Here is a 26,652-nt window from a genome sequence, read left to right as displayed (position 1 = left end):
TAATTTGTGATAAAGTTCCATCAGTATACGCTACACGGCTCCATGTAGTGCCGATTTTCTAGCACTGAAGTTGGCGAACCTGTTAAGACTTAAAATTGTACACGAAACAGTCTATTAAAACCTGGGTGTGCAAAATGCACCGATATCATTTAACTGCAAAGCCTTCGGTGTTTTCAACTATATCACGTATGTTACTAGATTAATTTTGAAAATAGACCACTGATTAGTTATTTGTTCGCATGCATATATCTGCCACTGTATTACAATTTATGTGGTGATGTGAGTGATTTTTCTGTTTTGGGGTTACTTTGACCTTACTTTGACCACTGGCCATTGTTACCCAGGATTACAGATACTCAGCTTATTAAATAGTGTTGATGCTAATGAGTGTGGAATTAAGGAATACAAACATTAACCGTCGGTGTACCGACGAAGACTCATTTGTAAGCGTTAACGTGCCTACAACTAAGCAAAACAAATGTCAGTCATATATTGCTCAAACTGCAAGCTGTTGTGATTCAAATATAACATATAATGTCAAATATCTCCAGAAACAAGTGATGAAGTTTGTTTGGCCCACAAGAACCAGATGTTGATTCATTAAGTACAACATGGTTAACCTTAGTTCTAATTTCACCGTATGTTTTGAAACGAGGATTTAGGTTTAAGATGGAAGAAACTGAAGGTATTATGCTCAACTAAAATTGGAGCTATGTCTGTGGTACTCCATACTAGTATCTTTCATTATCCTTATAATTCTGATAATGGATCATACTCTTTGATTTATGTACTGTACTAGGTTTTTTTCATTTATGGGGCTTAATAGAGAACTTAAGAAAATTTTAAATCAATGTATTTATTTCTGGGTCCTCAAAGTTTCATTGTGTTTTTGAAATATTCGCAGCAATTGGAATCATAGTTGACAATTGTGGTGAAAGCTTTTATGAGGCTCAATAGAGCACTTAACAAATTTTTAGATCACTATATTCGTTTTTTGAAATATTTATCACAAATGGAATAGTAGTTGACACTTGTGGTGAAAGTATAGGCCAGTCAATGTGTCCCCAAATCTATGGTAACTTTGACCACCCATAATTTTTTTATTACTTTCTCTGAATTTTAGAAAATATGTTGTATTAATTAGTATGTAATCCTTTCACACAAGCCCCAATGTTCACTAACATAACTATCACAGAAGTTAAAAAAACAGTCACGATAATCACAGTTGAATCTGAAAATCTATCGAAGTATATCCGGTTTACGGTAACAAGAATATTGGTACTTAGAAATAGGGTTCCATTGTCTTCAAATGATTCAACATAAATACATCATCCTGGATCCACAACGACAATTACGATTCAATGACGCCCTTCATGAATATTACGTGATCGACGGTGTCACATATATGCTACAAATATTGAGCATTCTATTCTTTCTTACAAGTTGGTATAAACGTTTCCCACCTAAACTTAATACACAATCCACTATGAATACCTTTGACTTGCGTCCCAGATCGAGACATGTAAAACTCTTAATAATTCTACTTTATTCCGTGATGCTCTCTTATGCTGATAAATATCTTCTTTTGCAGGACTTGAAAATACATTACGTCGAGAAAGGAGATAAATCGCACCCGCTGATGTTATTCGTCCATGGCTACCCAGAGTTTTGGTACTCATGGAGACATCAGATCAAGGAATTCTCGGGAGACTACTGGTAAGGTGAAAATATCACTATGACACCATAGGTGAATTTTTTTTGCAGAGTTGTTCCTGAGACGTTTACGAAAAACTTTTTGAATTTCGGAAACGTTTATCAGTATTATCAGTTCAAGATCAAAGAAGGTTTTATAGGCACGGGCAGGAATTGAATTTTCTTGTTACTGTAAAAGTTTCCTTTAAAAATAACCCTAATATTTATTCTCAATACAACAAAAGTGTAGAAAAGTGTGGTCCGCAGCTCGTGGTCGTGCGGTAGCGTTCTCGCTTCCCGCGCCCGGGTTCCCGGGTTCGATTCCCGGCGGGGTCAGGGATTTTCTCTGCCTCGTGATGACTGGGTGTTGTGTGATGTCCTTAGGTTAGTTAGGTTTAAGTAGTTCTAAGTTCTAGGGGACTGATGACCATAGCTGTTAAGTCCCATAGTGCTCAGAGCCATTTTAGAAAAGTGTGTGATAGTATCAGTAGTACATCGTACCTGACTATAGTGGGGAGATACTTCACGATTATCTTAAGATCAGCTGCACGTGTCTTTATCTATGATACAGAACAGAAATATCCCAAATAGCCATTGCGCTTATCGCCAGACACTCTACTCTAACCGTGACACAAAGTTACCTCTAAATAACTGTTGCTAAAATTCCTTCGTTTCGACTGATTAGACAGTAAGAAATGCAAACATTATTATCGATTTCCTCATTAATACGTATTGCATCAGATATTCCACTGAATTTGAATCGTATTGAAAAGTCATTCAGACCACTTAAAGCGAACAATGCACAAGGCCCCGACGGAATTCCAGTAAAATTTTACGTTGAATACGTCGCAGAAACAGCTCTCTTCCCAGATCACTGAGAATTTTCTGCGGCTCTTTGCGACTGGAAAAGAGGACAAGTCACACCCTGTTTACAAAAAGGGTGAAAAATCGGCGCACAGAATTACACAGTATCGCAGACTTCAGTCTGTTATAGAATCCTGGAAGGTAAACCGGCAACCCTCAAGCAATCAGCAAGGGTTCAGATAAAACCACTCTTGCGTAACACTGTTTCTTGTATTGGTAAACAACACCTTCCAAACGAGAGACATAGGTGAACAGATGGATTCCGGCTTCTTACATTTCCGGAAGGCCTTCGACACTTTATCACACCTATACGTTACCAACCAATATACGCTCGTATGGGATATCTTCGTAAATGTGTCATTTGATCGAGGAACATTTACGTAATGAAACCCAGTACGTTACACTGGACAGCGAATGTTCCTCGGAAACGAAAGTAGCATTGGGTGCGCCTCAAGGAAACGGAATAGGACCTCTAAATTTTTAAATTACACAAACGATTTGTCAGAGAGGATCAGCGGCACTATTAAATGTTCCCTGGCGAAGGTGTTACATACAGGAAAGCAGTCGTTGGACGATTGCAAGGAACTGAAGACAGACTCGGACAAAATTTCGACAGTTATCAGTGGCAGTTCTCATCAGATTTGGACACCGTTAAGGTAGTGCCTACAACAAAGAGGAAGAATCCGACTGTATCTGATTACAAGATTAGTGGTGAACGTCTCGAGCACTTCACATGGTATAAGTATTTAGACGTGATACTGTTAAGTTATATAAAATGGGACGATAACGTAAAATCAGTATTAGCGAAGAGGAAATGCTTGAAAGAAAGACGACGCAGTCCTCCGGAAGACCCGCTGGCTAAATTTTGTGAACCTGTGTTTGAAGAAGACTGTGCGACAATTGTGCTGCCACTGTCGTATACCTGGCTAGCAATCATGAGAATAATATGAAACACGTGAGGACACATAGAGTATGCGAATAGAAAAGAAAGTCGATAATATCAGTGCTATTTATCTACCACTATGCACTGTACTGTGGCCTTGGGTGTGTATATTTAGTTGTAAATAGATATAAATACGACAGTCTCAAGAAATATAATTTTCTTTGTGAAATACTTAACTAATGGCCAAATCAATTTTGTTTTGTAATTTTACTCTACAACTTTGATTTTGGTTGTTTTCTTCTTGACTAATCTCCCCGTATTCTTCTCTAACAGGACAGTTGCAATGGATATGAGAGGGTTTGGAGACTCCGACAAGCCAGAGGGTAAACAGAACTATAAGATCGACCTGCTTGTCGAGGATATAAGGAACCTCGTGCAAGCTCTAGGTAAGCTATGGGAGTGCTTTTTATTCCAAAGCTGTGCCGTCACAAATTGCCTCTGTTACTTTTGCATCGTCTTGTGTCTTTAGTTGTAAGAAAAGTCTTTCATTCTTTGCCTTACCAGGATACCACCAAACAATGCTTCAAACAACGTATTTAATTAAACTTCCTGGCAGATTAAAACTGTGTGCCGGACCGAGGCTCGAATTCGGAACCTTTGCCTTTCGCGGGCAAAGATTCCGAGTTCGAGTCTCGGTCCGGCATACAATTTTAATCTGCCAGGAAGTTTCATATCAGCGCACATTCCTCTGCAGAGTAAAAATCTCAACGTATTTCATTATAACATTGATACAACAATATATCTTAAGGGTCTACAGAAATGTTTATCACATTAATCGCCCAGCACAAAACAAGGATACACAGCATACTATAAGGCATTTCTCATCAGAATCGACAGAAAACCAACACCGACAACAATAGTTCAGGTATACATGTATAAGTGCCAGCGTCGCAAGCAGAAGAAGAAGAGAGAGAAAAAGTATAGGGATATACTGACGAGTAATGCAGTACGTAAAAGCAGATGAAAATCTAGTAGTCATGGGGAATTGGAATGCGGTTGTTAGGGAAGGAGAAGAACAAAGGGCTACGGAAGAATGTGGGCTTGGTGGTAGAAATGAGAGAGAAGAAAGACCAAATGAGTTCTACGACAAATTTCAAGTAATAACAGCGAATACTCTGGTCAAGAATCACAAGAGGATGAGATATACTTGGAAAAGGTCGGGAGATACGGGACGGAGTACCCGTTAGGTTTCATCCAGTTAGATTACGTTATGATCATACAGTGATTCCGAATTCATATTTTGTATTTTAAGATTACATGGTAGCAGATATAGACTCATATCACAATCCAGTAATAATAAAGAGTAGGCTGTTGTTTAAAAGATCATCTACACAATTCCGAAGATAGCAAGAACCGACAAGTGCGAGTATTATCCCACAATCAGCTTAACATCTCATGCATCCAAGTTGCTGACACGAATAACATACAAGAGAATCGAACAGAAAACTGAGAATCTGTTAGATGACGATTAGTTTAGCTTTAGCTGATGTTGTGGTTGATAATCGAAGAACACAAAGGAAAAATCAGGCACGTTCTTAAGAATTGTCGACCTGGAAAACTCGTTCGAAAATGTAAAATTATGCAAGATGATCGAAATTTTGAGAGAAGGAGGGGGGGGGGGGGGGTAAGCTATAGGGAAAGGCGAATAATATACTGCACATACAAGAACCAAAAGGGAAAAGTAAGAGTGGAAGAGCAAGTGCTCGGATTAAAAAGGGTGTAAGACAGGGATGTATTCTTTCGCTTTCACCGTACACTCATACATCGATGAAAGAAATATGGGAAGAAAAGAAAGATTCAAGAGTGCGATTAAAATTCAAGATGATATCAATGAATAGATTCACTGATGACATTGCTATCCACAGTCGACTGGAACGAACAGTCTAATGTGTACAGAATATGGATCGGGAGTAAATCGAAGAAATACAAAAGTAATGAGAAATAGCAGCGACCTTAACAGTGCAAAATTTGATACCAGTATTTGGGATCTTGAATTAGACAAAGTTAAGCAATTCTGCCACCTAGGCAGTAAAATAACCGATGATGGACGCAGAAAGGAGGACGTGAAATTTAGATTAGCACTGGCAAAAGGGCATTCCTGAACTAGAGAAGTCTACTAGCATCAAACATAGACCTTAATTTGAGAAAAAAATTTCTGGGAATGTATGTTTGCAACACAGTATTGTATAGTAGTACAACATGGACTGTAGGAAAACCGGAACACTAGAGGATCAAAGCATTTGAGATATGGTGCTACAGACGAATGTTTAAAATTAGGTAGACTGAAAGGGGAAGGAATAAGGATGTTCTCCACAGAATCGGGGAGTAAATTAGTGTTTTGGAAAACACTGACAAGAAGAAGGGACATATGATAAGACATCTGTTAATTATTCCATTGTACTAGAGAGTTGTAGAGCATAAAAACGGTAGTTCTGCCGGTGTGGCCGAGCGGTTCTAGGCGCTTTAGTCTGCAACCGCGCGACCGTTACGGTTGCAGGTTCGAATCCTGCCTCGGGCATGGATGTGTGTGATGTCCTTAGGTTAGTTAGGTTTAAGTAGTTCTAAGTTCTAGGGGACTGATGACCAGTGCTCAGAGCCATTTGAACCATAAAACTGTAGAGGGGGACAGAAATTGGAATGCATCCATCAAATAATTGAGGACTTAGGTTGCAAGTGCTACACTGAATGTTCAAATGTATGAATTCCTAAGAGACCAAACTGTTGAGGTCATCAGTTCCTAGACTTACACACTACTTAAACTAACTTAAACTGACATATGATAAGAACGACACCCACCCCATGCCCCAGGGAGGACTCGAACCTCCGTCGGGAGGGGCCGCGCAATCCGTCACATGGCGCCTCAAACCACACATCGACTCGGCACGGCGCTACACTGAGGCATAGCGATTGGTACACGAGAAGAATTCGTGATGGTCCGCATCAGATGAGTAAGAAGTGTGATTGCTAAAAAGAAAAAAAAAAGATCCTGTAGGTTGTGGATACGAGGCTTGGCTGCATGGTTGCCAGATTGTCCCAAGATATAAATCCAAGGATGGTAGAAGTTCAGAGGATCAGAAAGATGAAACCCAAGATGGCGAACTTTATGACTTCACAATCCAAGATGGCTACCTCCATGGTTTATGTATAGATCCACCAACCCAGCACTGTATAATTTATCAGTGGAGATAGTCCAGTGTAAAAATACCGGCAAATTTTTCGAAAAATCCGAGCTTAAAATTGTGAGATAGCTCCTTTGACGTGTTTTGAACAGTAGCATGTTGCTTGGTATAATAATTCAAGCATTTAAGAACATTTTAATGCAATCTAACAAATAACACCTTTCAGGAAGTTACAAATATGCTCCAGGTCGCACAAGACATGAAAAGAGTTCTTACAATTACTTTATTACAATGATCTTGTGAGACCGCACCAACTGCTGTAGATTGCAGATGTTGTGTCCATGTCTTACGAGCTTAGAACCCAACTGCGATCTGCCGCCAGCCTCCTTATCCACGACGTTCTCCCTCAGACAGTTACTGCTATAATCTCCCCATATGTCTGCCAGCCCTGACCCCATGCAAACATGTCTGCTGTGACAGTTTTCCCCAGACTTTTGCAGTAACAGTCTGCCATATGCTACCAGACCTGACTCCACATCGAGACGCCCGCCAATCTTCTGCCTAGATGCGTAGGGAGTACAAGGAATGACTTCTGACCTTCTCTCCACACTCCCAGTTGATCATAACAGTGCCACATACAAGAAGGATAGTACTGTACATTTTTCTCCATGTGCAAGAATGATGACATCCGTTTGTATACCAAAACCAGCAGATGTTGGAAATGCTGTCTCACATAACTGAAGAGTGTGCATAATTTGGCTTCTGGAATGAATGGAATGAAGTTCTACACTGCCAGGGGTAGTAGGGAGGGTGTTAGATGCTGCAGCATGCATCATGCCTGCAGCTGCGATGGCTGCACCTTTCTTTACACTGCGCTGCAGTCTCCTGTGCCAGGCGCTACTGCTGCACATCGTCTGACAACGCCCGGCGTAACTCTAGATGGCGGAGACGCTTCATTGTGCAGCATTCTGACAGCCAGCACATGCGGTATCACAACGAAACGACGAACAACTAACGCTCTTGTTACTGACGGCATCGTCGTCGCGCACTGCATGCAAACAGGAAGACTATGGCTTTGATTACAGTCAAGCGAAATTCTCTTAAAATTCATCTTTCTTCAACACACCTAATATTAAACAATTAGGTACTACAGAACATCACGTCAGTAAACAATCCTGAGCTGCAGAGTTGTCACTTAAAACAATTCCATTAGGCTTAGACGTGTAGCACAGATTTAATTAGGCCCATTAAGACTACATTCCTCACGTCAATTGTCGACTGTATAGTAATAATTATACATTGCTTACAATTAGTGTCACATTCACGGACCAGTACTAATTAGTACAATTTCTTGTAAGGTGACAGCACAGTGCAGAGCTACTTTAGAAGCAATCAGGGATGGCAGAGAAGGATTTTGCTCTTTAATACACTCATTTTTACTCTGGCTGAACAATACGCTAAAACTAGTTACTTTATCTACCATTTTCTCTTCTGCTGTAGACAGTTGTAATTTGTCTTATTGTGTATAAGCACGTATCTAAGGCAAGCAAAACAGAAATGCAGTAGGATGACTTGATGAATTGGTTTTAACAATTTTCTTGTGTAATTTTATTAATAACCTACGGATTTCGACATATTTCATGTGCAGTACATCTAAATTACATTTGTACACTTACCTTTCGGTTTGTAGGCGAGCTAAAACGGCTGTTTGACAAAAAATGCAGACAAATTCGACGTAGCATTGTTAGTAGAAGACGACAAAGTTTTGTACTGCAAGATATACACTTTTTTTTATCCTAGTGTTGGGGGTTCTGTAATGATGATGTCAGTTTTAGTCCAATTAAGACGAGCTTTTGTCTTGTTTAAAACTGCAAGTGTACATGTCTAATTCATGCTTGAGCTCCCTATACATCATAGCGAAATAAAACTGGATGAAATCGGTAGACGTAGCCCCAGTTTTGTGTCAAAGGGTTGTTATAGCGTTGTTACTGTCTGTAGTAAATAACACTGGAAGATTACACCAGACGATGAAGGACTTTCAGATGACCCTGAACTTAAATAAATATAATGCAATGTGTTTAAAAATAGAAGTGATCCATTCTCTTAAATGCTAGTGCCATCAGTATTAACTGTAAATTATCACTTCAGTTCTAAGTGATTCGTGCCAATAACTTGCCTAATTTATGTCGAGATGTTGGAATAAAAAAAGATCAGATTCAGTTATTATTATGTGTTCTTTGGTCTTAGTGTGCATACGTGATTACAGCTTACCATCAGACTTACGGCTGTGTATAGAAATATTTTACTCTCTCATACACTCGGAGAAATGGCCACCTTAATAGAATAAGAGAATAGAATAAGAGAGACATCTGTGAACCCTATACCAAGCACTTGAATGTGAATTGTTGAGTAGTTTGTGACACTTTTCTGTAACATAGCGATGCATGGAGCGACTTGCTGCACCTGTTATAATGTATGGATGGCTTTAATATCTGTTTTTTAGCCAAGCTAAGACCAGTTTGTTGACAAATGATATGAACGATTCAGACATAGCATCTCACACGGTGAGCCGGCCGGTGTGGCCGTGCGGTTAAAGGCGCTTCAGTCTGGAACCGCGTGACCGCTACGGTCGCAGGTTCGAATCCTGCCTCGGGCATGGATGTGTGTGATGTCCTTAGGTTAGTTAGGTTTAATTAGTTCTAAGTTCTAGGCGACTGATGACCTCAGAAGCTAAGTCGCATAGTGCTCAGAGCCATTTGAACCAGCCATCACACGGAGATTAACTTGTTCATTTCCTCCCCACATGCTGTTCAAGAGTGGAATCGTCGAGAGACATCTGTGAACCCTAAACCAAGCACTTGAATGTGAATTGTTGAGTAGTTTGTGACACTTTTCTGTAGCATAGCGATGCATGGAGCGACTTGCTGCACCTGTTATAATGTATGGATGGCTTTAATATCTGTTTTTTAGCCAAGCTAAGACCAGTTTGTTGACAAATGATATGAACGATTCAGACATAGCATTATCAGCAGAAGACATCATATGTTTTGTACTGTAAAATAAATTTTATTCTCTAGCATGGAGGGTCGTTATATGTACAGATGACCTTAATCTCAGAATCAGCCAAATTTTTTGGCAAATAATACAGTCAGCGTAGACGCAGCACTATCAGGAGAAAATGACAGAAACGAACTATTCAAATCGTCAAGTGCACTTTAATCTGTAAGCTGGATCCACAGTAGCACCTTGTTTGTTTTGTAATGTTGTAGAAAAATCATATACGTACTTTGATTATCAGTAGTACCCATAATCAGCGAATATCTTTTTATTGCTACAGAACCATTAAGCTATGACGATAGTCCCAAGCGTGTTTTGTACTCGAAATCCTATGTATTTTGACAAATAATACAAGTACCGGCAATTTCATTCTGGCGGCAAGATCGAATTTTGTCATTCACGATCAGAGCTTTGTAATCAAGTGTATATTACGACAAGCAACCTGTTTGCGCTTTGTATACGTAGTGCTAGTGTAAACCACCAAGTATGTGCCTCAGCAAAATGACGAAAGGAAAACAAGGTTTAACGCTTATATTTTCGCTGTTCGTGTAGTATTAGGCGTGAGGTTTTAATTTATTACCTCTTTAGTATTAATTCTGCCCGTAACACTTTTTTCAGGGGAGGGGAGGGGAGGATGCGGAGTTACTGGGGATGAGCTATCCAGGCACAACCCGCCTCCATAGCCTTACTTCCGCGAGACCCTCTACTTTGTAAACTTCGTGAATAGTACCTCAGCAGGTATAGAATTTGCCCGCGAAAACAAAGGTTCCGGGATCGAGTCCCAATCCGGCACACAATTCTAGCGTTCAAGGCAACGCACTCCCTGCTGCAGAGTCAAGAAAGGCTCTGGAAACAAGTTCTGTACAAAAATTCTCCAGTGGAATAGGAATTGTCTAGAAGGAATTGCTTTTAAATTTAGCTTTGCCATCAGTTAACCATTCAATACCATCGAGTAAATGACGAACGTTATTGGGAGCAGCACTATTCGCCCCTTTCTGAGCTAAAGACAGACGTGACGAATGTGGTTTTTTTCTGCTTGTACTGCAGTCACTTTTGTTCTGTTAATTTCATTTTACTGCTATTCATTAACATTACTGTCATTTCTTTAGTAACCGTGGTGTGTAAGTACTCTATGTGAATAACCCTGCTTCAGTGTAAGAGAAGTTCCGAAGATAAATGGAAAATATTTCAAAATATAGTTTCTACTTTATGTAAGTTACGTAATAGTCGTAGTATCACGTCCAGAGAGAGATTCCTGGGTCCAGGCAAGAAACAAGGAAGATAATGGAGCAATGTCTCATAGACGACTGGGTTGTTATAAAACGAGCTCTATCTCGGATTGACCAGTGACACAAGAGGAACTGTTGGGGAGCCGATTCAAACCAGTCAGAACAATGATGACAGAAAAACAGGATATCAGTCATGCCCTCACCATCAAGAGAAACATTCCGACTTTCGCCTTAGTCGACTCGGGGAAATCTGAATGTTTATGACCTGATGGTGAGTTGACGCCCACTCGTCTGCCATGCGTGTTGAGATTGCTAAGGCCTGGGACACCTCACGCGGTTTCTGCGTCATGCAGATGGTCGGTTTCAGCACAAACTGTGCGTCAGCAAGGTAAGATGCCAGTTAGTTTTCTGCTAGCTAGTCGCGTGCAGCGTGAAGCTCACAGTGGGATGTACCACGTTCGTAGGCAAAGGTACTTCGGCCAGGACTGATGTAATTGTGGTTTTGTTTCAGGCCGAGAAAAGTTCACCCTCGTCGCACACGACTGGGGAGGCGTGGTTGGCTGGGCTTTTGTGTTTAAATACTACCATATGCTGAACAACTACATCATCCTCGACGCTCCTTTCCCAGATGCTTGGTCGAATATGGTATTTTCAGACAAGGATCAGTTCTTAAAATCTTGGTAGGTGTCAGTCTTAATGGTTTAATTTAATGTAAAACATCAGAAATATCATTAAATGACATTAAAAAATTTTACTACAGCAAAGACTTATTTCGTTACAGGTATGTGTTTTTCTATCAACTGCCGTTTCTTCCTGAATTCGCTCTACGCCTGGATGACTTCGGCATCTTTGATACGCTTTTTCGCATGTATGCCAAGGTTCCAATAAAAAAAGAAGAAATTGAAGCATATAAATATACTTTTGGAAAGCCAGGTAACTTGACATTTTTGTCACTTTGCTTCTAAAATTACTTGGAATTTTGTAGGCTGAAGACAATTGTTTTTTACGTTACGTACTTATTAGTTTTAGTTGATTATAAACGTCACTTCAGTACACTGGTTCATGACCAAGCACTTTAAAAGTAATCAGATTGTAGTAATAAGTGAACAAGTTGGATTTAACTTTTATTTACTTCTTAGCTCAGCTCTCTGTTGAAATTTCCAATGTTTATTGGAATTGTTGCAGAATAATGGTGTGCTTTACGTAAACGGCACCCAATATACAGGGAGTTTCTGGTAAGGGGTTTTTCTCTCTGACTAACAAAATAATGGGGGAAATGAATGTATTTTTAGATAGGTAAACTTAAAAAAATTTCGCTGAAGTTAGAACATAGTTTACTTGGTTATTTTCCTAAGAGTTACAGCAACGAGCAATAATTTTTTATATAAAATGTTTTTTCTATCACATAGCCCATGTATTTAAAACAAATATGTACAAATCAATTTATTTCAAAATTTTATCTTTTTTAGTTACGCAGCTAGAAACGTTGAAAGTTACAGGGGCACATGCAACACGCTCTAAACGCTCTAACTGGCGCTGATCAGGTGGATATTGTGGCGGTTTGTTCATTTAAGTTTGGTGTTCAAACCACTGCCCATTTTCGTGTATGCACAATTTAGTGTACCTCCTAAGCAACCTACGGGCGAGTTGTGAAGTTGTCCCGAAGCGACAAACATCTTTGTTGCGACGTTTAAATGTCTCTAGCTCTCAAACTAAAACTGATTTTTACGTAGTTGGCTTGAACACATCAGTTACATGATTGAAAAAAATATGTTCTGTTTAAAAAATATTATAAGTCGTGCTGTATCTCTCTCGAAAGTAATTAAATAACCGTGTTCATACCTCTGCAGAAAAAGTAACATTTCTAACTTTTACATATTTAAATAAATATTGCTTTCACTTTATACATTGCAGTTTACAGAGAAAAACACTTTATCTGAAACACCCTGTGTATCGACTAACCACCACACGGCCCTAGCAATTTTTGTTTCACTGCCGGCGCTATCAAAGTGTGTTCTTTCTTTGATGATTATCCACTTAGTTTCGACACACTTGTATTTGGTGCTACCTTCAGCCGTATTTGCAGCTTTTCTACAAACGGTTTGTAGCTGTAGAGAGTAACATCTGTAGCACATCCTGCAAATAATTATGGACATAGGGTGCAACAGCCACTCAGAGACGAAAAGGTCGAAGTAATCTAATACTGCCGAGGAACATCGTTGAGGCTCTTCCTAAAGATACAGGGCTGGATTCAGATCATGGTTTTGGACGGGCTAATTTCTCGTAGTTTAACTGAATGTCACTGTTATGGCCAGTTCTCAATACGTGTAAAACACTCATGTCGAAAAAAGAGCTCACTCAGAATTATTTCCACACCGTGCGTAACAGAGAATTTTATTTCTAATGCTTGATACATTTTCCCCCTTAATGCTCATTGGAACTGTGACGTCCCCTCTCCCCTTTTGTTGTCGCTGTTGATGTTGACCCGCTACTGCTACAGCTCGGTAGGTGGAATGGAGACGCGACTCGCAGTGATGGTTGTACCCGTCGGATAACGTGGAACAGCACCTGAAAATCTCTAAAGAAAACTATTCCTCGCGTAATGTATGAAAGTCCGTTTGTGAGTCCGCACAGTCTTCTCAGCGATGGGAACTGCTGATTTTAATTGTCTGTTATGGTTTTATGATGATTTGCGATGCCCGGTTAGTTAGTTATTGCAGTATTGAGTTAATCGTTCATCACCGGCGTCGTTTCTCACCACTGAAGCGAGGAAAAATCCATATGCGGTTCAGTATCAGTAGTAGTTGTTACGTTGCTAGGCAGAATTGTTTACTAAGGCACGACGCAAATCCAGAGATAATCTATAATGCTATCTTGCTTTCGTGCATCGTGATATTATTTCGGCAAAACACTCCTTTCAGTACTCAATGTTCATCAAGTCATTCTTTCATTTAAAATGTGTACAGCTAATTAATTTTGACCATCAACTATCACACAGTTCAATTACTGATGGAGCCAACACTTGAGATTTCCATTACTGCCGAACAATTTTATTGTTCCTTCATAGCAATTAGTTTATAATCATCACACCACACGCACACCGATGGATCAGATCAATTACGATTCTTTTCAATTCGGTGATCGTGACAATTACGACAACTTTTACAATCAGCGTAATTGTATTATCTTCGTGTGTTCGTATTAATGTTTCCTACTCCAGGCTAATCAAGTATTGAACCCTTCGATTGACTCATCGTACACTATCAGAAGATCACTTCAGTTCAAGTTCTCAAGTCAGAATAACTGAGAACAAAGTCCGCGCATCTCTATCACACAATATTACTTTTTTTTAATAAACAGAAACAATCTCGTAGCGTTCCATTTGTAGTAGTGCAACAAACGGTGCTTTCTCTCGACTTGATAGCAAGCAAATGGTTCAAATGGCTCTGAGCACTATGGGACTTATCTTCTAAGGTCATCAGTCCCCTAGAACTTAGAACTACTTAAACTAACCTAAGGACATCACACACATCCATGCCCGAGGCAGGATTCGAACCTGCGATTGTAGCGGTCGCGCGGTTCCAGACTGCAGCGCCTAGAACAGCTCGGCCACCCAGGCCGGCGATAGTAAGCAAGTTAGCAAGCGACTAACACTTCCATGATCGAGCATTGTAGACGCATTGAATTTCCTTTTCGCAGCGTTTACAACTCTCTTTCACAATAAATGATATCTCTGACCGACATATTACTTTGGACTTAACTTACGTGGTACTGATTTTCAGTTATTACTGAAATGTTTGATAGCTAATTAAAAATAACCTTTCTTTCTTTCTACCTTTATATCATGACATACTCAGTAATGATTGAAATTGGTGTTCATCAAAACTTGATGGTGTTCTATTATTGTCAAAGTTGTTGTACCAGTCAGGATAACACTGTTCCCTACTTTAAATTATCATGAGATTCTTATTTGGGTTTTCGGGTTTCTTGGGGTATGCAAGAAGTCAAACTATGATCATCAGGTCCGTAGAGCAATGGCCCAGCAACATAATTGTCTCTCAAGGGAAGGCCACAACTTTGGGAGCACAACTGACTTAAAACTTTGTACACCTTTAGTAGGCCATTAAAACAACATAACGTGGAAGTAGTAAGGTGCACTACTCTGGAAATTCCGAGAAAATCGCAAGAGAAGTTTTACGATTCGTTATGTAACGGATGTATCTGGGCGTAGGTGCCAGACGTTAGAATTCATGCAGGGCAGGTGGATAGCGTTCGAGTCTCTTCAGACGAACGTGTATGAGGCGGCGGTTCGATTCTCGCTCAAACCTTCATTTATGTAGTACAAGTGTAAAGTCATTGATAATCAAAAAATTTGCAACTAGACCATTCGTTCTTGGCAAATTAGCAGCATCTCAGCGCTACGCTGCCAAATGAGGCCTGCCTCCCTGTCCGCAGCTCGCAGAGTCGTGGTGCAAAGTAGTTCCGACTATCCTACCAGGTGGCATGTATAAGGGATTTCGCAAATCACGTCAGGCATACATATCCAGGAAAATTCTGTGCGTTTCTTCATTTAGTTCTCGATAGTTATAAATACACTACTGGCCATTAAAATTGCTACACCAAGAAGAAATGCAGATGATAAACGGGCATTCATTGGACAAATATGTTATACTAGAATTGACATGTGATTACATTTTCACGCAATTTGGGTGCATAGGTCCTGAGAAATCAGTACACAGAACAACCACCTCTGGCCGTAATAACGGCCTTGACACGCATGGGCATTGAGTCAAACAGAGCTTGGGTAGCTGGTACAGGTGCAGCTGCCCATGCAGCTTTAACACGATACCACAGTTCATCAAGAGTAGTGACTGCTGGCGTATTGTGACAAGCTAGTTGCGTGGTCACCATTGACCAAACGTTTTCAATTTGTGAGAGATCTGGAGAATGTGCTGGCCAGGGCAGCAGTCGAACATTTTCTGTATCCAGAAATGCCCGTACAGGACCTGCAACGTGCGGTCGTGCATTATCCTGCTGAAATGTAGAGTTTCGCAGGAATCGAATGAAGGGAAGAGCCACGGGTCGTAACACATCTGAAATGTAACGTCCACTGTTCAAAGTGCCGTCAGTGCGAACAAGAGGTGACCGAGACATGTAACCAATGGCACCCCATACCATCACGCCGGGTGATACGCCAGTATGGCGATGACGAATACACGCTTCCAATGTGCGTTCACTGTGATGTCGCCAAACACGGATGCGACCATCATTATGCTGTAAATAGAACCTGGATTCATCCGAAAAAATTACGTTTTGCCATTCCTGCACCCAGGTTCGCCATTGAGTACACAATCGCAGGCGCTCCTGTCTGTGATGCAGCGTCAAGGGTAACCGCAGCCATGGTCTCCGAGCTGATAGTCCCTGCTACTGCAAACGTCGTCGAACTGTTCGTGCAGATGGTTGTCGTCTTGCAAACGTCCCCATCTGTTGACTCAGGGGTCGAGACGTGCCTGCACGATCCGTTACAGCCATGCCGATAAGATGCCTGTCACCTCGACTGATAGTGATACTAGGCCATTGGGATCCAGCACGGCGTTCCGTATTACCCTCCTGAACCCATGGATTCCATATTCTGCCACAGTCATTGAATGTCGACCAACGCGAGCGGCAATGTCGCTATACGATAAACCGCAATCGCGATAGGCCACAATCCGACCTTTATCAAAGTCGGAAACGTGATGGTACGCATTTCTCCTCCTTACACGTGGCACCACAGCAACGTTTCACCAGGCAACGCCGGTCTACCGCTGTTTGTGTATGAGAAATCGGTTGGAAACTATCCTCATGTCAGCACGTTGTAGATGTCGCCACCGGCGCCAACCTTGTGTGAATGTTCTGAAAAGCTAATCATATGCATATCACAGCATTTTCTTCCTGTCGGTTAAATTTCGCGTCTGTAGCACGTCATCTTCGTGGTGTAGCAATTTTAATGGTCAGTAGTATATAAGAGGCGGGGAGTTTTGTGCTGTGGATCGACAAACAGTAATAGCAGAATGGGCAGAACAGGAGAGCTTCGTGACTTCATCATAGCTAACACTTGGTTCAAGAATCATGAAAGAAGGTTGTATACATGCAAGAACCCTGGAGATACTAAAAGGTATCAGACAGATTATATAATGGTAAGACAGAGATTTAGGAACCAGATTTTAAATTGTAAGACATTTCCAGGGCAGATGTGGATTCTGACCACAATCTATTGGTTATTAACTGTAGATTAAAACTGAAGAAACTGCAACAAGGTAGAAATTTAAGGAGATGGGATCTGGACAAACTGAAAGAACCAGAGGCTGTACAGAGTTTCAGTGAGAGCATAAGGGAACAATTGACTGGAATGGGGGAAACAAATACAGTAGAAGAAGAATGGATAGCTTTGAGGAATGAAATAGTGAAGGCAGCAGATGATCAAGTAGGTAAAAAGACGAGGGCTAGTAGAAATCCTTGGGTAACAGAAGAGATACCGAATTTAATTGATGAAAGGAGAAAATACAAAAATGCAACAAGTGAAGCAGGCAAAAAGGAATACAAACGTCTCAAAAATGAGATCGACAGGAAGTGCAAAATGGCTAAGCAGCGATGGCTAGAGGACAAATATAAGGATGTAGAGACTTATCTCATGAGCGGTAAGATAGATACTGCCTTAATATTCTTCGTCTATCTAAACGTTCATAAATAATAGACAAACAAAATAATCCAGAAGAACATAAACCATGACCAACCGGGAAAATTATAGGGGAGCTTTCGAGAAAAGAGTACCACTTGCATGAATATCAAGATCTAAGATGAAAACCTAGTTCTAAGCAAAGAAGGGAAAGCAGAAAGGTGGAAGGAGTATATAGAGAGTCTATACAGGGGCGATGTTCTAGAGGACAATATTATGGAAATGGAAGAGAAGGTAGATGAAGATGAAATGGGAGATATGATACTGCGTGAAGAGTTTGACAGAGCACTGAAAGACCTAAGTCGAAACAAGGCCCCGGGAGTAGACAACTTTCCATTAGAACTACTGACAGCCTTGGGAGAGCCAGTCCTGACAAAACTCTACCATCTGGTGAGCAACATGTATGAGACAGGCGAAATTCTCAAGAAGAATATAATAATTCAAATCATAAAGAAAGCAGGTGTTGACGGATGTGAAAATTACCGAACTATCAGTTTAATAAGTCACAGCTGCAAAATACTAACGCAAATTCTTTAAAGACGAATGGAAAAACTGGTAGAAGCCGACCTCGGGGAAGATCAGTTTGGATTCCGTAGAAATGTTGGAACACGTGAGGCAATACTGACCCTACTACTTATCTTAGAAGAAAGATTAAGGAAAGGCAAACCTACGTTTCTAGCATTTGCAGACTTAGAGAAAGCTTTTGACAATGTTGACTGTAATACTCTCTTTCAAATTCTGAAGGTGGCAGGTGTAAAATATAGGGAGCGAAAGGCTATTTACAATTTGTACAGAAACCAGATGTCAGTTATAAGAGTCGAGGGGCATGAAAGGGAAGCAGTGGTTGGGAAGGGAGTGAGACAGGGTTGTAGTCTATCCCCAATGTTATTCAATCTGTATATTGAGCAAGCAGTGAAGGAAACAAAAGAAAAATTCGGAGTGGGAATACAAATCGAAGGAGAAGGAATAAAAACTTTGAGGTTCGCCGATGACATTGTAATTCTGTCAGAGACAGAAAAGGACTTGGAAGAGCAGTTGAACGGAATGGACACTGTCTTGAAAGGAGGATATAAGAAGAACATCAACAAAAGCAAAACGAGGATAATGGAATGCAGTCGAATTAAGTCGGGTGATGCTGCGGGAATTAAATTAGGAAATGAGACACTTAAAGTAGTAAAGGAGTTTTGCTATTTGGAGAGCAAAATAACTGATGATGGTCGAAGTAGAGAGGATATAAAATGTAGACTGGCAATGGCATGGAAAGCGTTTCTGAAGAAGAGAAATTTGTTAACATCGAATATGGATTTAAGTCAGGAAGTCGTTTCTGAAAGTATTTGTATGGGGGTGAAACATTGACGATAAATAGTCTAGACCAGAAGAGAATAGAAGCGTTCGAAATGTGGTGCTACAGAAGAATGCTGAAGATTAGATGGGTAGATCACATAACTAATGAGGAGGTATTGAACAGAATTGTGGGGAAGAGGAGTTTGTGGCACAACTTGACTAGATGAAGGGATCGGTTGGTAGGCCATGTTCTGCGGCATCAAGGGATCACCAATTTAGTACTGGAGGGCAGCGTGGAGGGTAAAAATCGTAGAGGGAGACCAAGAGATGAATACACTAAGCAGATTCAGAAGGATGTAGGCTGCAGTAGGTACTGGGAGATGAAGAAGCTTGCACAGGATAGAGTAGCATGGAGAGTTGCATCAAACCAGTCTCAGGACTGAAGACCACAACAACAACAACAACAACAACAGTGTATGTTTGTTGTAATAATTAAATTTAATTAAAATAGTAGTTAAATAACATGAAATTCCCTAAGACTTCAGGGAAATACACGTGGTTTTCTTTAATTATATAATCTATCAATTGTCACATAAACTAAATAATAAGACCAGTGATGCAAAAATGTATAGCGGGGAACGAATCGTCGCCTCATACACGGTCGTCTTAACGTTGCTTGAACGCTAACCACTTGCCCACAATGAACTCTGACATCGGGCACCTAGGCACAGATACATTCATTACACAATATACACGTAAAACTTCTCTTGCGATTTTCTCGGAATTGCCCGAGTAGTACACCTTACTACTTGCACATTATGATGTTTTAAAGGACTACTAAAGGTGTACAAAGTTTGAAGTAAATCTGTGATACAAACGGCGTGGCCCCGCTTTGTCAGTAAAATCCGAGAAGGAGATTGAATAAAACAAAAACCTGATATACGTATGCAAGCATTTCATTATGTTGTCACATGCATCCATTTGCAAATTACAAACAAACGAACATCGAAAAAAACGCTAGAAACGTTAATTAAAGCCGTATGAAATATATAGGTAGTTTGGAACAAAATATATTTAGCAAGAGTGTGTAGAAATACAAGCTAAAAATATACTGTGATGAATGTATCACTTAATGGGGCATTAATCTAGTTCTGAACATGACTGTTCCAATACATTTAGGATTAATTATCTCACAAATTTTCTTACAACTTTTTGTAGAACTTCATTCAAATATTACAAAGATAAGAACTTAATTAACAATAATAATTCAGTGCAAAATATTAAGCTTCTGAAATTTGAATTGCTGTATGTACCTTTTGTTAAAAGGAATTAACAAGAGAACGGTGGCCCTTAAGATTTAGTCAGAAAAATTCGTAGACATAGCGCAATTAAACAAAATTGTTACCAATATTCTTTAAGTTATTCTGATTTTATGATTTTAGAAACACGTTTTTAATAGATATTGCTCACCTTCAATTTTTTTTTTCTCTTAGCGCTGTCAAATCTCACAAAACTCGTTCGCTACATGACATATGGCAGCAACATGAGCTAATCTGAAAATTTTATATAATTCTGATAAGTAAAACATGAGAAAAGGCACGGTAAATCTGGTCGCGCACAAAAGCATTTAAAGAAAAATTTACGAAATAACATTATATTGAAATACACGCTATAAAACATGCCCTACCCATAATTATTTGGCCCAGATTATTTTTCTTGCCAGTCTGGTTTCTTTCCCGGCTTTCTCTGCCCTTTCATTTTTTCTGAGAACCTCCATACACTTTTACTCACAATTTCTTATTCGCATAACATCAAGGTTTTGTCGTATTTCAGTGCACCAAAAAAACCTTCTACCACATACATCTCTTCCTTTTAAGTGATACGTACAATCGTTGAAAGCAAAAATTGTATTCAGTGCAACAAAATATACATAATCTTTAGAAAAGAATTTTTTCAGGTCCCATTTCCCATATAACTGCATTGGATGTTTCATTTTTGTTTTCAACTGGACGTAATTGATACCGTAAACCAGATAATTATATGGAAAATCAGAGGTATGACAGTTAGTCTCGGAATTCAACATTATTAAATCTCTTTGCACCAGACTTCGGACGACAATCGCTGAAATTCACATCAGTTTGTTTCCTTTGGTCATATCGGCTGACACGATACGAAATATGCTCTGTGAGAAACTGACAATCGAAGTTACAGAAGAGTTTGTGGCATCCAAAGAATCAAAAATATCATAACAGAGATACAGTTCGTAGTCTATGGACTGAATTGTAGGATTATTGCAAGCCGCAATAAATTATAGCCTCAAAAAATAGTTAGCTAAAATGAGAATTCTAGAGTATCTTTTGCTTAAAGTTACTGTAGTGAATCTTTTGGGGTTATGGTATGTGGGCATTGTTTACAAATTATTATTACTACTTACTGGGCTTGTATGCCAGTAGGGCAGTGATTCTATTACATGAAGTGTTTGTAATCTTGTTTTTCAAGGTCACCACGAATCACATCGAGCGTATAATACAACATACAACTTTTCTCTCTTCCTCTCGTATATTTGTAAATCTTGCCTGCTAATTCCAGTAACCGAGGACTGTGTAAAGTACTCGCCATGTTCTTTTTGAGACATACATAGCTCATTCAAATGCATACAGCGTCTTTTTAATAGCAAACAGCATTGCAGTACTCTTCCCTAAGCGTAGAGGCGTCCTCATAGCCCTCCCACCCTTTGTCAGTTGAAACCTAACCTACTTCATACATAGAACAGATTCCATCCTAACTTAACCTACTTGATCCCGCCAAAAACTGATGAAGGAGATCGAGCACACTGTGACCAAACTGTCGGCCGATGTTACCGGACAACCTCTGCTCATGGCGTCTCACGAACTTTACGGTGCTGCTGTGAAATCAACCATGTAACAGTAACCTGGTGTCTGTATAATTTGCGACCTGTTCTATAATAACAGGCAGCAGGGCTTGACTTGAGAAATAAATAAATGTCTGTAAAAGTTGTAGATAACTTTTTGCTCTTTGTATTTTATCTATGCTACCTTCATAATTTCAAAGAGTGTATTCCAGTCAACGTTGTCAAAATCTATCTACATGTACTACGAAGGTTGCCCTGAAAGTAACGCACAGCATTTTTTTCCTCAGCCGTAAACAATGCTACGAATGCGAAACGCTACGTATGTACAGGGTTATTACAAATGATTGAAGCGATTTCACAGCTCTACAATAACTTTATTATTTGAGATATTTTCACAATGCTTTGCACACACATACAAAAATTCAAAAAGTGTTTTCAGGCATTCACAAATGTTCGATATGTGCCCCTTTAGTGATTCGGCAGACATCAAGCCGATAATAAAGTTCCTCCCACACTCGGCGCAGCATGTCCCAATCAATGAGTTCGAAAGCATCGTTGATGCGAGCTCGCAGTTCTGGCACGTTTCTTGGTAGAGGAGGTTTAAACACTGAATCTTTCACATAACCCCACAGAAAGAAATCGCATGGGGTTAAGTCGGGAGAGCGTGGAGGCCATGACATGAATTGTTGATCATGATCTCCACCACGACCGATCCATCGGTTTTCCAATCTCCTGTTTAAGAAATGCTTCTGCTTTAGCCTTTTCCGTAAGATTTTCCAAACCGTCGGCTGTGGTACGTTTATCTCCCTGCTTGCTTTATCCGTCGACTTCCGCGGGCTACGCATGAAACTTGCCCGCACGGGTTCAACCGTTTCTTCGCTCACTGCAGGCCGACCCGTTGATTTCCCCTCACACGGGCATCCAGAAGCTTTAAACTGCGCATACCATCGCCGAATGGAGTTAGCAGTTGGTGGATCTTTGTTGAACTTCGTCCTGAAGTGTCGTTGCACTGTTATAACTGATGCGAGTGCATTTCAAGCACGACATACGCTTTCTCGGCTCCTGTCGCCATTTTGTCTCACTGCGCTCTCGAGCGCTCTGGCGGTAGAAACCTGAAGTGCGGCTTCAGCCGAACAAAACTTTATGAGTGTTTCTACGTATCTGTAGTGTATCGTGACCATATGTCAATGAATGGAGCTACAGTGAATTTATGAAATCGCTTCAATCATTTGTAATAACCCTGTATTATCTGAAGTCTCCTGAGTGAGCGCGCCAAGTTTCCGTCACTTCCGACAGATAGCGTAGCTGCAGGACAGTTTCAAAATGGCGTCTGCAGGTGATGTGCGTTACAAGCAACGCGTCGTCATAGAATTTCTCACCGCAGAGAATGAAACTTTGGGAAATATTCACAAACGCTTGTGCAAAGTCTATGGACTATCGGCTGTCGACAGAAGTACAGTCACTCGCTGGGCACCTGCGAAATGCCCTCGATACGCTGCAAGTCTCCGACGTGGTCATAACGGTGTTTTGTGCAGTTTTGAGTGCATTATGACCATGCTCCTACAGTGGGTGCTTCATCAGAAGGCGGTTCGGCGTGCCACGATTTGCAGCGTTCGGGGAGACCACAGCTGACATGTTGCAGCGAGCTGATGTCATTCGCGGGGACAGACACAGTACGACTCGGCGGTTGACGCTGCATCTGTCAGTCAGCGAAGGAAATGTGGATACAATTATCCGCACTCTTGGATATTCAAAAGGGTGTGCAAGATTGGTCCCGCGGTGTCTAACCGTGGCTCACATATCGCACAGAAAAAACATTTGTCTTGATTTTTTGCAACGTTTTGAAGCTGAGAGCAAGGCCTTCTTGTCCAGGATTGTGACAGGTGATAAACGTGGGTTTACCATTTTGAGCCCGAAACAAAACGATAGTCGACCCCACAGAAGAAACAATTCAAAGCAATTGCTTCCACCGGTAAGGTCATGATCACCTTGTTCTGGGGCTGTGAAGGTGTGATTCTCATTGATGTGATGGAAAAAGGCGGCATCATTAATTCAGAAGCAAATGCCAACACATTAACAAAACTCAATACGCAATTCTGGCGACTTCGGCGCCACAGTAACCGGGGAGGTGTTTTGCTGCAACACGATAACGCTCGTCCCCATACAAGTCTGAGGACTGCTGAACACGTAGCGAAACAGGGTTGGACACCGTTACCTCGTCCACCCTACAGCCCTGACCTAGCGCCTTCGGACTTGCACTGCTTGGACCATTGAAGGATACCATTCCTGGAATTATATTAGAACAAATAAGCCCTCGGTCACAAATATTAAGTCAAAATTGACCAGGTTTCGATGCAACTATGAGCGTCGTCTTCAGAATTAAACTAACTGTTCTGAAACATTATTAGGTATATAATACATTAATAAAATTAAAGTTTGTACTGACTGGAAAGAGATACAGTACTTACAAGTCACATTTTAAAAAATCTAAGCCGGAAAGGTGACTTCATGAATAGTTGTAAATAAGATGGCGAGCCGCTAAGGGCTGCTCGTACTTGAGTGAACAAGTCGCCTTTCCGGCTTAGATTCTTTAAAATGTGACTTGTAAGTACTGCATCTCTTTCCAGTCAGTACAAACTTTAATTTTATTAATGTATTATATACCTAATATGTTTTAGAACAGTTAGTTTAATTCTGAAGACGACGCTCATAGTAGCGTCGAAAACTGGTCACATTTGACTTAATATTTGTGACTGAGGGCTTATTTGTTCTAATATAATTCTGACACGGTCACTCAACCTTAGCAGCTATTTTCAAAGCTTTCCATTCCTGGAAGACATTTTGAGAACGATGAGGAGGTGATTTACACAGTGAAGCCCTGGCTCCGCCACCAGGACGAAAATTGGCACTGACAGGGCATACACGCCCTTGTTTTGAGCTGGAGGAAGGCCGTAGAACGGGATGGAGATCACAAAAATGGTTCAAATGGCTCTAAGCACTATGGGACTTAACATCTGAGGTCATCAGTCCCCTAGATTTAGAACTACGCAAACCTAACTAACCTAAGGGCATCACACACATCCATGCCCGAGGCAGGATTCGAACCTGCGACCGCAGCAGCAGCGCGGTTCCGTACTGTAGCGCCTAGAACCGCTCGGTCACAGCGGCCGGCATGGAGACTACATTTAAAAATAGGTCGTGTAGATAAAACAGCATTCTTTCGTGTGTGTAATTCTCACTATGTTCGATAACGAACTGTTGAAGAAAAAAAGTGTGGTGCATTACTTTCTGGGCGAACCTCGTACAAAGTAGATTTGCCTTTCTACAGTCTGTCTCCTAAGATTAGTCGCTTGCTCAGTGCTGAATTTCTTATTTGGTTTCTCATATCCCTCTCCCCTCTCCGTCCCCGGCACATGGATATCAGCCATTTTTGCATTAGTACGACCGTTGAATCAGGAACTTTAATGAGATCTTCCACTACTTAACGGATGCACTGAACGTATGGATCGCTTTTGATTCGGCCAGTTATCTTCGAACACACACGTCATCCTCGTGCCGTCGCCTATCGGTGACGCTGTGTGCAGTACTGTGCTGTTACTGTCTGTGACTTTCAGGAGCGCTGACGCCGCCCATCAACTACTACCGGGCCCTTATGGAGGCGCCATGGCACCAGCCGTCACCGCCGAGAGGAAAGCCGCTGCCCCCTGGACTCTTCCTTTTCGGCGAGAAGGAGTTCGCGCTCTCCTTCGACTTCCTGTCTCACGCCAGGGACCAGATAGGAGTCCCCACCGCCATCGTCAAGGAGGCTGGACACTTCGTGCAGCAGGAAAACCCAGAGGAAGTCAACAGGCTCATCAGGGACTTCCTGTCCGGCCAGGGAGCTCGCTGACGTCTGGCACATGCACCTACAAAAGGTTTCCCTTTTCAGTGCCATTAAAGCAGGAAAGATCTGTGCCTCAGTACAGCAGGGACACTGCGAATTAAGACTGATGGAGAGACGTGTCGTCTTTGTCTGATCCTTGTGATTATGGGGTGACTGTGCTGAGTATTATTGCGAACGCACATAATAAAAACAATCATAAAGTTTTCGTTAGTATAAAACAACGTTTTCAGACAATGATGTACTGCACATGGCTACATAATGTTCACTTTTCACTGTATGCTGGCAGTGTACAACCCAGGTAGATATAAATGACCAATTTCAATTTTTATATCTTCTCATAAAATAGTATCTGTATGTTGTCTTGGTGGTCTAGTTATTGTTTATTATTCTTTGCCTGAATATTGCGACCTTCCTCACTTTTCACTGAAAACAAAATAAAAGAGATGGGGACAGAGAGAAAGAGAGAAGGGGGAGAAAGAGAGAGATTCCCCAAATAACTTTTTTCCTTGTAATGGCTCTGAGCACTATGGGACTTAACTGCTACGGTCATCAGTCCCCTAGAACTTAGAACTACTTAAACCTAACTAACCTAAGGACAGAACACAACACCCAGCCATCACGAGGCAGAGAAAATCCCTGACCCCGCCGGGAATCGAACCCGGGAATTTTCCTTGTAAATGTAATTGTTCTACATGTATATGATAAAGATTTTTTTTAGTTACAGCTGCTTCAACTATGATTTTAGCCGTCTTCAGTGGTGTACATATAAACATTGCCACAACAATAGCAGAATTCAGATCCTTCATATATTTTTTCTTTCTTTCGGCCCCTGTCCCGCTTCAATGCGGGGTCAGCCGTGTTAGGACGGATTTGGCAGTGTTACTGGCAGAGGGTGGCCGGGTGCCATTCCTGCCGCCACCCTGAACCCCATGAGACATAAGTAGTGTACCCCCAGCTGTCTGCGTCTAGTGTAAGCTATGAAATACTGAGA

At 41.0% G+C, this 26,652-nt stretch overlaps 1 protein-coding gene across 1 annotated transcript in view; it reads left to right on the top strand.

Annotated features, from left to right (window-relative positions):
• LOC124622289 (epoxide hydrolase 4-like) overlaps window positions 1-26,015 on the top strand; it is a 59,400-nt gene extending 33,385 nt beyond the window's left edge. The window contains exons 2-6 of the mRNA XM_047147959.1: window positions 1,592-1,716; window positions 3,773-3,885; window positions 11,416-11,584; window positions 11,686-11,837; window positions 25,393-26,015. Of these exons, the coding sequence (XP_047003915.1) occupies window positions 1,592-1,716; window positions 3,773-3,885; window positions 11,416-11,584; window positions 11,686-11,837; window positions 25,393-25,667 (834 nt within the window). The 3' untranslated portion in view covers window positions 25,668-26,015. The remainder of the gene's footprint in view (window positions 1-1,591; window positions 1,717-3,772; window positions 3,886-11,415; window positions 11,585-11,685; window positions 11,838-25,392) is intronic.
• Window positions 26,016-26,652: the final 637 nt, after the last annotated feature.

This window comes from Schistocerca americana, chromosome 7, assembly GCF_021461395.2.
Source record: "Schistocerca americana isolate TAMUIC-IGC-003095 chromosome 7, iqSchAmer2.1, whole genome shotgun sequence".
In the NCBI taxonomy this organism is placed as follows: Eukaryota; Metazoa; Arthropoda; class Insecta; order Orthoptera; family Acrididae; genus Schistocerca; species Schistocerca americana.
This window is presented reverse-complemented; position numbering and strand designations above follow the sequence as displayed.